Raw genomic sequence first — 13,175 nt, forward strand, 5'->3', positions numbered from 1 at the left:
TGCCGATGATACAAAGCTAGGTGGCAGTGTGAACTGTGAGGAAGATGCTATGAGGTTGCAGGGTGACTTGGACAGGTTGTGTGAGTGGGCAGATGCATGGCAGATGCAGTTTAATGTGGATAAGTGTGAGGTTATCCACTTTGGTGGTAAGAATAGGAAGGCAGATTATTATTTCAATGGTGTCAAGTTAGGAAAAGGGGACGTACAACGTGATCTGGGTGTCTTAGTGCATCAGTCACTGAAAGGAAGCATGCAGGTACAGCAGGCAGTGAAGAAAGCCAATGGAATGTTGGCCTTCATAACAAGAGGAGTTGAGTATAGGAGCAAAGAGGTCAATAGACAATGGACAATAGGTGCAGGAGTAGGCCATTCAGCCCTTCGAGCCAGCACCGCCATTCAATGCGATCATGGCTGATCACTCTCAATCAGTACCCCGTTCCTGCCTTCTCCCCATAACCCCTCACTCCGCTATCCTTAAGAGCTCTATCCAGCTCTCTCGTGAAAGCATCCAACGGACTGGCCTCCACTGCCTTCTGAGGCAGAGAATTCCACACCTTCACCACTCTCCGACTGAAAAAGTTCTTCCTCATCTCCGTTCTAAATGGCCTACCCCTTATTCTTAAACTGTGGCCCCTTGTTCTGGACTCCCCCAACATTGGGAACATGTTTCCTGCCTCTAATGTGTCCAATCCCCTAATTATCTTATATGTTTCAATAAGATCCCCCCTCATCCTTCTAAATTCCAGTGTATACAAGCCTAGTTGCTCCAGCCTTTCAACATACGACAGTCCCGCCATTCCAGGAATTAACCTAGTGAACCTACGCTGCACGTAGGTTCTGCAGTTGTACAGGGCCCTAGTGAGACCGCACCTGGAGTACTGTGTGCAGTTTTGGTCTCCAAATTTGAGGAAGGATATTCTTGCTATTGAGGGCGTGCAGCGTAGGTTTACTAGGTTAATTCCCGGAATGGCGGGACTGTCATATGTTGATAGACTGGAGCGACTAGGTTTGTATACACTGGAATTTAGAAGGATGAGAGGGGATCTTATCGAAACGTATAAGATTATTAAGGGGTTGGACATGTTAGAGGCAGGAAACATGTTCCCAATGTTGGGGGAGTCCAGAACCAGGGGCCACAGTTTAAGAATAAGGGGTAGGCCATTTAGAACAGAGATGAGGAAAAACCTTTTTAGTCAGAGAGTTGTGAATCTGTGGAATTCTCTGCCTCAGAGGGCAGTGGAGGCCAATTCTCTGAATACATTCAAGAGAGAGCTAGATAGAGCTCTTAAGGATAGCGGAGTCAGGGGGTATGGGGAGAAAGCAGGAACGGGGTACTGATTGAGAATGATCAGCCATGATCACATTGAATGGCGGTGCTGGCTCGAAGGGCCAAATGGCCTACTCCTGCACCTATTGTCTATTGTCTATCACTGCATCCCAATGGCTCTTTTACCTCGAGTCCCCTTATCAGATCAGGTTCATTACACAACACTAAATCCAGAATTGCCTTCTCCCTAGTAGGCTCCAGTACAAGTTGTTCTAAGAATCCATCTCGGAGACACTCCACAAACTCTCTTTCCTGGGGTCCATTATCAACCTGATTTTCCCAGTCTACCTGCATGTTGAAATCTCCCATAACCACCGTAGCATTACATTTGCTAATACATGCCAATTCTAGCTCCTCATTCAACTTGCACCCTATGTCGAGGCTATTGTTTGGGGGCCTGTAGATAACTACCATTAGGGTCTTTTTACCCTTACAATTCCTCATTTCTATCCATACTGATTCTACATCTCCTGATGACTGATTATTTGAATAAAATTAATCCAGTTATCACCCGACATCAGCAAACGGATCCACAGTCACCAGCTACGAATCAGCATGGGAACTTGAGCTAATATTCTGTCCCCAATTTACGAGGGAACTAATTTCAAATAGTTTTATGAATGAGATTTTTTTTAATGGAAAACAAGCTGAAGTTGTGTTTACAAGTTTTACCAGAATCAGGGTTGAAGTTAGTACAATTCGTTTGAAGGGAGATCGTATTCTTGACATGTGCACTGAACTTTCCAGGAACAGTGTGGGAGACCATAAATTGAGAAGTTGGTTGAAAAGGTAACATCATGAATCAAAGGTTGGTCAGGCCCTGCCCCAGTATCCTCCCACTCATGCTGGGGCCTCTACTCCTCACATTGTATATTAATGACTTGGATGAGGGGATTGAAGGCTTTGTGGCCAAATTTGCGGGTGATACGAAAATAGGTGGAGGGGCAGGTAGTGTAGAGAAAGCAGGGACTCTGCAGAAGGACTTGGATTGGTTGGGAGAGTGGGCAGAGAAGTGGCAGATGGAATATAGTGGAGCAAAATATGGAGTCATGCATTTTGGTAGTAGGAATAAAGGCGTAGATTATTTTTTAAATGGGGAGAGAATCCAGAAATCGGAGGTACAAAAGGACTTGGGAGGCCTGGTACAGGATTCCCAAAAGGTTAATCTGCAAGTCAAATCAGTGGTAAAGAAAGCAAAAGCAATGCTAGTATTTATTTTCGAGAGGGCTTATATACAAAAATAGGGGGGGGGGGGGATGTAGTGCTGAGTCTCTCTATAAGGTGCTGGTCAGGCCGTATTTGGAATATTGTGAGCAATTGTGGGCACCATATCTGAGGAGGGATGTGCTGGCTCTGAAGAGGATCCAGAGGGGGTTTACAAAAATGATCCCTGGAATGAGTAGGTTAACATATGATGAGCCTTTGACGGCACAGGACCTACATTCACTGGAGTTTAGAAAAATGAGGGGGGACCTCATTAAAACGTACAGAATAGTGAAAGGCTTCGATAGAGTGGATGTGGAGAGGATGTTTCCACCAGCGGGGGAATCTAGGACTAGTCATAGCCTCAAAATTAAAGAACGTTCTTTTAGGAAGGAGATGAGGAGAAATTGCTTCCGTCAAAGGGTGGTGAATCTGTGGAATTCTTTGCCGCAGAAGGCTGTGGAGGCAAAGTCAGTGGATATATTTAAGGCAGAGATAGATTCTTGATTAGTACGGGTTTGAGAGGTTATGGGGAGAAGATAAGAGAATGGGGTTAGAAGGGAGAGATAGATTAACCATGATTGAATGGCGGAGTAGACTTGATGGGCTGAATGGCCTAATTCTACTCCTATCACTTATGATCTTATGATTTTATATTTCATGATCGTATGATTTTATATTTCATTTAAGCAACTTGTTGCAATGCAAAGCCCAGGTGAATTGGGACATATCACAGATGATTAGCAAGGGGTTAACTGACAAACTCAGAGTTAGCAGTGCATACCTATTGTCTGAAGACAAGAATGAAATATTTTAGATATAAACAAAGTGCTGGAGTAACTCAGCGGGTCAGGCAGCACCTCTGGAGAAAAAGGATGAGTGACATATTGGGTCGGGACCCTTCTTCAGACTTGTTTTAAAAGGCCTGCTGCTCATCTTGAGGTCATGGTCCAGGGGTAAGTAGGAGAAGATGTCAAAGTGCTGGCACCTAGCCTCAGCCTGGCAGACAGCAGCTCGCCAGACTTCCACGGCCCCTCCCTTGTCGGCAGGTTAGATGATGTCGGGATTGTTGCAAAGTGAGCGGAGGGCTGCATGTTTGGAGGGTGTGAGGTTGGAGTAGGTAAGAAGTTTGGAAAAGTTAAGACGAAGGTAGGCACAAAATGCTGGAGTAACTCAGCGGGTCAGGCAGTATCTCGGGAGAGACATTAAGATGACTACTATTCCGTCGGCAGTTAGAAATATAAAGGTCTAAAGAGGGTAGGCGGTCGTCTGAGGGAGTCCAAGAGGAGGAGGACTGTTGGAGACGGGAAAAGGGGTCATCATTGGGTGGTGAGGAGTTTTAAATGGATTTTGAAAAATATTGCCAATAAATGATAGAACCTGCTTCTACCACTCTTTCTGGCATTCTAGAAACCCCGACAATGAAAGAAACTCACATTTTTGCCAATGTGGTCGACAACTTACATTATACATTCTCACATAAGTGCTAGTAATGTTAATATTTGGTGCTTTAAAAAAAAAAATTAAATGGGAGCTTTACCTGTTATTAAAATTGGTGCAGTATTTGAGATTTTGGCAACCCAGTTGGCAAGGCTCTCTAACATCGGCCAGGCATGTAAACATGGCAGCTTCCAGACGGTTATATTCACAGATTCTATCGAATTCCTGCCAGTGAGTTGAGCTCCCCCATCTGGTGCTGTACAACTTAATGCACAGATCCCTGCCAAATTATGAAAAGCATTTCAGAGAGGAAAGTGTCAAGATCAGTACGCAATTATTCTAAACACATAAACCACCTCTATCAAATTAATTCGTAAAACTCAAAATAATCCCAGTATGTGTTAATTGCCCTCTCTAACTATAGAAGGATAATTGCGAATTGTGACATCCGTTATGGTTTTCTGACGCTTGTTTGAACAACTCCAGGGACTGAACAACTTGCTTTTTTTTTCTTCCTTCAATTAAACTCAGTTTTTAAAAATTCCTAACATCTTCGAAGAATGTGGATGAGGAAATTCAGCACATCTCCAAGGACTCTTACCAACCTCTACAGGTGCACCATAAAAAGCATACTGCCAGGTTGCATCGTGGTTTGGTTTGGGGAACAGCTCTTCCGAAGACCACAATAAATTGCATAGTAGACGCGGTCCAGTGCCATCACACAGACCAAACTTCCCACCATTGACTCCATCCACACTTCACGCTGCCTTGAAACACAGCCAACCTAATCAAACACTTGTCCCGCCCCGGTTATCCCTTCTTCTCCCTGCTCCCGTCCAGCAGAAGGTATACATGCTTGGAAGTGCACACCACTAGACTCAGGAAAAGCTTCATCTCTCCTTCTGTTATGAGGCCGAGGACGACCTGCGTGGGTTTTCTCCGAGATCTTCGGTTTCCTCCCACACTCCAAAGACGTACAGGTATATAGGTTAATTGACTGGGTAAATGTAAAAATTGTCCCTAGTGTGTGTAGGATAGTGTTAATCTGCGGGGATCGCTGGGCGGCACGGACTCGATGGGTCGAAGGGCCTGTTTTGCCTAAAAAATCTAAATCTAAAAACGGTCCTTCCAAAAAGCTTGGGTAATGTCCGATTCACCACCACCCCGTCGTGTACATGGGACTTTGTCTATGGAACTTATGCGCAACAACATTGAGAACTACACCGTTCAGCCAAAACATTATGACCACCTGCCTAATCTGTGCCCCCAAAACAGCGCCGACCCGCCGAGGCATGAACTCTACAAGACCCCTGAAGGTGTCCTGTGGTATCTGGCACCAAAACATTAGCAGCAGATCCTTCAAGTCCTGTAAGTTGCGAGGTGGAGCCGCCGTGGATCGGGCTTGTCGATCCAGCACATCCCACAGATGCTCAATCAGATTGTGATCTGGAGAATTTGGAGCCCAGGGCAACACCGTGAACAGTTCATCGTGTTCCTCAAAACCATTCCCCAACAATGTGTGCAGTGTGGCAGGGCGCATTATCCTGCTGAAAGAGGCCGCTGCCATCAGGGAATACCATTGCCATGAAAGGGTGTACCTGGTCTGCAACGATGTTAAGGCAGGTGACACGCATCAAATTGACGTCCATATGAATGGCCGGACTCAGGGTTTCCCAGCAGAACATTGCCCAGAGCATCACACTCCCTCCTCCAGCTTGTCGTCTTCCCACAGTCGGTTCAGACCAGACGGGATAGCCTTCGTTGCCCTCGCGCATTCGCCAGTTTGTGGTTTGTCCCTCCTCGGACCACTGTCGATCGGTACTCACCACTGCTGACCGGGAGCACCCCACATGCCTTGCCGTTTCAGAGATGCTCTGACCCAGTCGTCTGGCCAGAACAATTTGGCCCTTGTCAAAGTCACTCAGGTCTTTACTCCTGCCCATTCCTCCTGCATCCAACACAACTTCAAGAGCTGACTGTTCACTTGCTGTCTAATATATCCCACCCCTTGACAGGTGCCATTGTAACAAGATAATCAATGTTATTCACTGCACTTGTCAGTGGTCATAATGTTTTGGCTGATTGGTGTATATTCGGCACTCTGTACCTTCTGCCCCTTTGCTCTATCTATTGTACTTGAGTTTGACTGGATTGTATTGATGTATGGTATTATCTGATCGGCTTGGACAGCATGCAAAGCAAAGCTTTTCATTGTAACTTGGTGCATGTGACAATAACAAACCCAGAGTGGTTGGGATGAGGGCTGGGTGCATCACAATCAAGCAATAAGTTGGATTGTCTTTGTCACTCCATTCATTTTATCCACCAATCTAGTTAGATTTTTAGGCTTACTTTCAGTTTGGTTTCACCGCGACACCAGAGACTTCAGATCAAAAACCAAACTGCGGACGGAACTCAGCGAGTTGGGCTGCACTTGTCAAAATTTTGTGTGGAGACCCTGCATCAGAACTGAGTGTGGAGAGGGGAGAGAGACACTGTAAAGAGGATGGGATAAGACAGGGACGAGTAGATGAAAGATGGTCTGAGGAGGGGTGATGGGTTAATGGAGTAAACAAGGGGAACGGGAGGGGTGGAGTTGGAAGCAGACAAAAGAAAGGGACAACGGCCCAGGTTGAGGGGATGAGGTGTGGGGAGAGTGAAGGTGGGGGAAGCTTTTGGAAGGTGATGAGCAGGAACACAAACTAGGCTACCTATGCTGGAATCTGTTGAGGAGGTGATAATGGGAACGTATGGGAGAGAGGTAAAGGGACAGATGGAACCAGAAGGAGGTGATCCAGTGGGTGAAGTATGTGAATAGAAAGTCGACAGAACTAGGAGATGCACATTAATCTCTGCCTCAACTGGAAATGCTGTCTAAGTCCACCCAATTCCACCTTCCACATGCACCATTTCTTCCCAACTCCCTGGTCCACATCCCCCCCAAACCCACCTCCATGACACCTGGTACTTTCTCCTTTCAGCACGAGGTGCAACACTAATTCTTGCACCACCTCAATCACTACCACCCAGAGACCTTAATAGCCCCCAGGTCAGGCAAAGATTCCCATTCATCTCCTCCAACCTTGTCTACTACATTTAATGTTCCCAATGTGGGGTCTTCTCTGCATCCATATTCCACCTGGGTTGCCCGCAGCTCAATGATGTTAACATTGAATTTACCAATACTAAGAAAAACATACCTCCTGTTTTTCCCCCAACACATTTTTCCTTCCAGTCCACCTCCTGTCCTCCAATTCCCCACTCCCCAGCCCCCCTCTAAATACCCATTTCATCACCTCCCCTATCTGCTCCCAGTTGCTCTTCACCCTTTCCCCAGTGGTTCCCATAATCACCTTCCTTACATATCCAACACTGGTAGCCTTTGGTTTTGCATTAAACCCTCCGGCAACTGGCCCCACCTTTATCTCATCCTCTCCGGATTCCATTTGCCCGTTTTTTGTACGCCTACACCTCTCGCCCACCTGCCCGTTTCTCAACTCCCACCTTGCCCCGTCTAGGCATCGTCCATCATTCCTTCTTGGTCCACCGAGCACTCACTGGCCCCGATCTCCTCCTCCCCTCTTTATACCAGCTTCCTTCCCTTTCGACGCTTAGTTTGAATGCAGTCTCCCCCCAAAATGTAGATAATTCATCTCCTCATGCCCCCCAACCCCCCACCACCCTCACAGGTGCTGATCAACTGGTCAACTTCCCCAGCTCTGCCTTCATCAACCTTTTTGGTCATGTCTTCAAAGAACTCAGATTTGCGAGACACGACCTCCCACGTACAAAACCATGCTGACTATCCAGAATCAGCCCTTGTCCATCCAAACGCCAGTATATCCTATCCCTCAAAATAGTCTCTAGAAACTTTCCAACTACAGATGTTAAGCTCACTTAGTTCCCAGCATTTTCCCAGCAGCCCTTCTTGAAGTCAAGGTCATGAAATTAATCAAGAGAACAGTACTGATGGAGTCACTGAAAATATAAAGAAACATTGAGTTTGACAAAATAACCAATTTCTTAAGAGGGGCAAAAATATTAGATGTGCTACACGAATCCTTCCACTCAAATATCAAAGTTCACCAAGAGAGTTCATGCACAGCAACACGAATCACCATTGACCATTAAAACCTCAGGCACAGGGTAAACAGAACCTTTTACAATATGGTTAGATGGCTCTCAAAAAGTTATTAAATACAAAGGTCAAAGCAAAATTATCAATCCCACAAAAGGCACAAAAATACGTAAATCTGAACAATTCTAGGTATTGGCCAACTGAATTTTCATCAAGTGCAAAGAAAGGACTGAGCAGGTAGTATCTGAGTAACTAGTTAACAATCTGTGAAAGCTAGTATGCTTTCTTTAAAAACCCTCAAGGGAATGGGTTGCTGCTTTACAGCGAATGCAGCGCCGGAGACTCAGGTTCGATCCTGACTACGGGTGCTGCACTGTAAGGAGTTTGTACGTTCTCCCCGTGACCTGCGTGGGTTTTCTCCGAGATCTTCGGTTTCCTCCCACACTCCAAAGACGTACAGGTATGTAGGTTAATTGGCTGGGTAAATGTAAAAATTGTCCCTAGTGGGTGTAGGATAGTGTTAATGTACGGGGATCGCTGGGCGGCACGGACTTGGTGGGCCGAAAAGGCCTGTTTCCGGCTGTATATATATGATATGATATGATAAATAAGTATTTTACATTGAGCTTTGCAGCATAGATTTAGAAGCTAAAATGTAATTGAAATGCATGAATGGTTACCCAGGAATGAAAACACTAAAGTTAATTTCAGCTTGACTTGGCATGGAGATTTTTAAAATGAACATTCCAAAGAATTTGGTATTCCTGAGCTTACATCTGAATAGGGAAGAGTAGGGAAGAAAACTTAAAAGCAATTCTGGCAGCAGAAATAATAAGAATACGAGAGGCATCCGTTTCCAGGGTTTATAAACAGTACTCAAATTATATTCAACCTCCTCATTAGGAGGTTCGATGATTTCTCAAGTGTCAATTTAATCAAGATGCAAGTCAATAATAAATGTCCCATCACATGGCTAGGTCTTCGGCAGTATCTCCGGAGTTAGGGCCAAGCTAACCCTTCTATTAAAAGGATCTATGATAAATATTAATTGCACTATTGGCCGATGAAATGTTGCACCACCTTCTGCTCCCCCAAACCAACCCTTTAGTTAAAACTGCCACAAAGCAAACCCATTCCCAGGTTTAAACATGCTCTTTGTCAAAGAATCCTTGACAATCTTTTGAGGGTCTCACAGGAGAATGTTGTTGACATCAATTCTGACTCTATATTGCATTAAAACAAGGTTCCATCCGCCGCCGAGTCTCCCGTTGTCGCCGAGGCTCCCGTTGCCGTCGAGGCTCCCGTTGCCGTCGAGGCTCCCGTTGCCGTTGAGGCTCCTGTTGCCACCGGGGCACCCGCTGCTGCCGCCGAGGTTCCCATCGTCGCCTCCGCTGAGGCTCCTTCGGCCCAGGCAGGCCTCGCCACCCAGCTTCTCCACAGTTCCCTGGGAGACCTGTGGGGCGAGTCGGGCCTACCGGGGCGCGTTCCAGTCGATGCCACGGTAGTTCGGCGGATGGACCGGGCCTGCGCGGTTCCCCGGGGGCATCGATATCATGCTGTGCTATCTCAGCAAATCTGACTTGTCCCACCAAATCCAAATTAATAATAGGAACTGGGCAATTGTTCTATGTGCAGTATATATTTTCCGCCATGTAATTGTTTAAAAAGTTAAATTTAGAGAGAAAAAATTACCTGCAGATGGAAGTATTTGCTTTAGAACAACAATGCAATTTTGCACCATCGACGGCTGTCGCAGGCAATCCATTTGTGCTGTTGTCCGGATTACTTGATCCAGAACTTTCTAGAAAGCACTGCCACAGCGGATCCTGAGGCAGAGGCATTTTCTTGCAGCCTTCAATAAGCCCATCAACGATTTCCTGATCAGTGGATTTTGTCATCAGCACCTTTCGACATGTCGTCTGACAAGCAGGGTCTTCTGCTCTGTCACAGCAATACAAACCTAAACAGTTGGAAATTCAACCATAATCATTTAGTTTTATGTTGCTCTTTATTGGGACTGCCATTCATGTTAGATTGTTGAATTAGTAAAGGTCACATTGCATTCAGTACATGAAAGTGCCACCATAATTTAACCCAAGAATTATGGGCAACCTTTGGTTGCACTCAGGACTTACGGCTGTTTTGCACTAGTATTGGGTCATTAATATTGGTTATCAATGCATTGAATTTTGGCTCTTTGTATATTATATATCTTATCTTTTAGTTTTATGTTTACAGGTCTGTTATACTGCTGCAAATAAGAATGTAATGGTCCCGTTGTCAGTAGGTATGGCAATTAAACACTTTTGACTCTTGAAGGAGCTCTAAGAACCAGCAATCATAATGGGGATTCATGACTGTTGATTGCTTATGTAGTTTAATGAATGTTGTTGCACTTCTCAAGTAGTTACCTCCACACATTGCCCCTAGGTGGTCATGAAGAGATTATTCTTGTTAACAGGGAAGCCCTGTATACATCCCAAGAGTATCAAGTTAAGTCAAGTTTATTTGTCACATACACATGAAATGAAAGTGGCAATGTCTTTTCCCCTGACTAATGAGTCTCCTGTTACTATAGCTGTGTCTGATCTTGCCCTCGCCTGCTGCCACATACCTGATTGCCACACTGCTCTCCACAACAAAGCACTTGGACCCAAAAGTATATACTTGTTTGGGAGGGGAATGGCCACTCGGATTGCGCACTCTTTGCCCACTCCCTCTCCTGGTGGTCACCAATCTAGTTTCTGTCAATATCGTAGATGCGACCACCTCACTGTAATTCCTATCTATGGGGCTCTCAGTTTCCGGATGGTCTTGAAGTCGTCCAGCTGCAGCTCCAGTTCCCTCACTTGGTCAATCAGGAACTGCAGCTGGACATGCTAATCCTCAGGAACACTGGACTGCCCAACTCCTGCAGGGACAATATACCGATGCTCTAGGTGCCATCTTTACTGCAGTCAGACAAAGGAACAGTTGCACAAAAAAAAAAGACTTTTACCTGACCTTGCCATCTCCTTCCGCTCAGCTTCATGGGCCAAAGCCTCAGCATTTGCTTGCACCGCAACAAAGCCCTTGCACCGCAACTCATGGCTGCTCCCAACAAGCCACTCCGCTTCTTCCTGCCTTCCTTTTATACGCAAGGAGCAATAACTCCAGGAGGCTAATGGCAGGTTTGTTTTAATCTACCTGTCTGCTGCTCATCTCAGCTGCTCACTCAGTGAGAAACGGTGTAGATATTAACGGACAAAGTTATCAATCTTTAGGAGAATGTAATCCTTTCGATGAATTTTTCATTGCAAACCAAAACTTGAAGCTATCTTTGGTATGATGAAGAACTTGAACTGTTTAGAAGGTTAACTTACCACAAAAAAATGTAAGTGGGAAGATAAAAAAAAAATTCAGCTCTCACATTCTGTTCCACATCTGAAAACATTTTAAACAGTGAAAGCAAAGGGCAAAGCAACTCTTGGCATAAGATGCATAGCCCAGCAGTGCTTGGAACTGATATAATACAATAACAAAATTACTGGATCAAAGTAAAAGGCAGCAACAGTTCAATGACACAACCTATTGCCTCTTGACACAAACAGCTTTACAACACCCACCCTAAAAAAATTACCTATTGACAACAAACTCCCCTTTCCTCTCCCCCCACGCCCGCAAACTGCATCTCCCAAAAGACAACTGATGGCACTCACCAGGAAAGACTAAATTTGATCAATTATAGCCAAATCGTGTGGAAACAGGCCCTTCGGCCCAACTAGCCCACACCGAGCAACGAGTCGCATCCACACTAGTTACACCTACCTGCATTCGGCCTAAATATATACATATATATATATATATATATATATATATATATATTTCTCTGAGATTTCGTTGTGGACATGTGGACCTACAGCCAAAACAGTAAACGATAGCGCCACAATTTTAGCACCACCTTAATCACCATTGTTCTGACGACTGTTAATGAAAAGTTTTATTTAAATTGGTCTTATATTTTTAAAGTTAGAGAGATTTTAAAGTTTAAAAATTACCTTTCAATCCGACTTCTTAGAGGTAGTCAGCGTATGACGTCACAATGGGTCACGTACGACTTTAATTGCGCTTCCCTCCCCACTCCCCCAAACACGATGGCCGCTGGCAGGCCGCCCAGGGTCAGTGGCTCCCTCTCCCCTTTCCTCTCCCCCCTCGTCCGCACCCGGCCCCGGGGGAGACTCCGAGCAGGAGGGAGATGGTCGTCCACCCCGTCGACTGATCGTTCCCCTCCGTCTCCTTGAACGCCTGCTTCAACCGATGGCATCGTCGAGTCCCCGCTCCCACCCGGGCACCATCACCGGAATACAACCCCCAGCGAGCAGCATCTCCTCCCGCGTCTCCTCCAGCGGCCGCTTCAACCGATGGCGTCGTCGACGACGGCCGTTTCAACTGACAGCGTCGTCCACGACCCCACAAAAATGGCAGCCGCTTTCCTTCTCCTCCTCCTCCTCCATCTTATGTGCGCATCCTGCCGCCGCGCTGCCCGCCCTGCCCCAGCCGCCGCCGCTCGCCGGCAATCAGCGCTGCAGGCAGGGGCACTGGCTTTTACCGCCAACGGGTCCATGGAGGGGAGTGGGCATGGGGGCCGAGTTGGAGTGAGGGGAGGGGAGAGTGGGGGTGGGGGGAGGGGAGAGTGGGGGTGCGGGGGAGTTGGGGCGGGGGGAAGGGAGAGTGGGTGTGGGGGGGTGGGAGTGTGGGGAAGGGGAGAGTGCAGATGGGGGGATGGAGTGGGTCAGTGGGGGGAGGGGGGGGATAAAGGGGATTGAGTGGGGGGCTACAGGAGAGGCTTTGGGTCCACGGCTCGCTCTGGCTGCAGCGCTGGTGCCACGGGGCCCAGATCAGTGACACCCTCTCCCCTTCCCGGTCCCCCCTCTACGAGGAATGGGCCCAACAGGTCTACTGAAACTCACATCTTGTTTTTATTTGCATTTTAGTATGTCCCGAAGTACAGCCAAAATGGTACACGATTGCACAACCATTTTGGCACCTTCATCACCATTGTCCTGCGGTTCAAATGGTTGTTATATTTTAAACGTTTTTCACTTTTTAAACTTTTAAAATCACCCTTTTAAACTTCAAAAATCCCTT

At 46.4% G+C, this 13,175-nt stretch overlaps 1 protein-coding gene across 3 annotated transcripts in view; it reads right to left on the minus strand.

Annotated features, from left to right (window-relative positions):
• reck (reversion-inducing-cysteine-rich protein with kazal motifs) overlaps positions 1 to 13,175 on the minus strand; it is a 133,861-nt gene that overhangs the window by 47,094 nt on the left and 73,592 nt on the right. For all 3 annotated transcript variants that reach the window (XM_078398740.1, XM_078398738.1, XM_078398741.1), the window contains 2 exons: positions 9,741 to 10,008; positions 4,071 to 4,250 (listed from right to left, as the gene is read on the minus strand). In XM_078398740.1, the coding sequence (XP_078254866.1) occupies positions 4,071 to 4,250; positions 9,741 to 10,008 (448 nt within the window). The remainder of the gene's footprint in view (positions 1 to 4,070; positions 4,251 to 9,740; positions 10,009 to 13,175) is intronic.

This window comes from Rhinoraja longicauda, chromosome 4, assembly GCF_053455715.1.
Source record: "Rhinoraja longicauda isolate Sanriku21f chromosome 4, sRhiLon1.1, whole genome shotgun sequence".
NCBI lineage: Eukaryota > Metazoa > Chordata > Chondrichthyes > Rajiformes > Arhynchobatidae > Rhinoraja > Rhinoraja longicauda.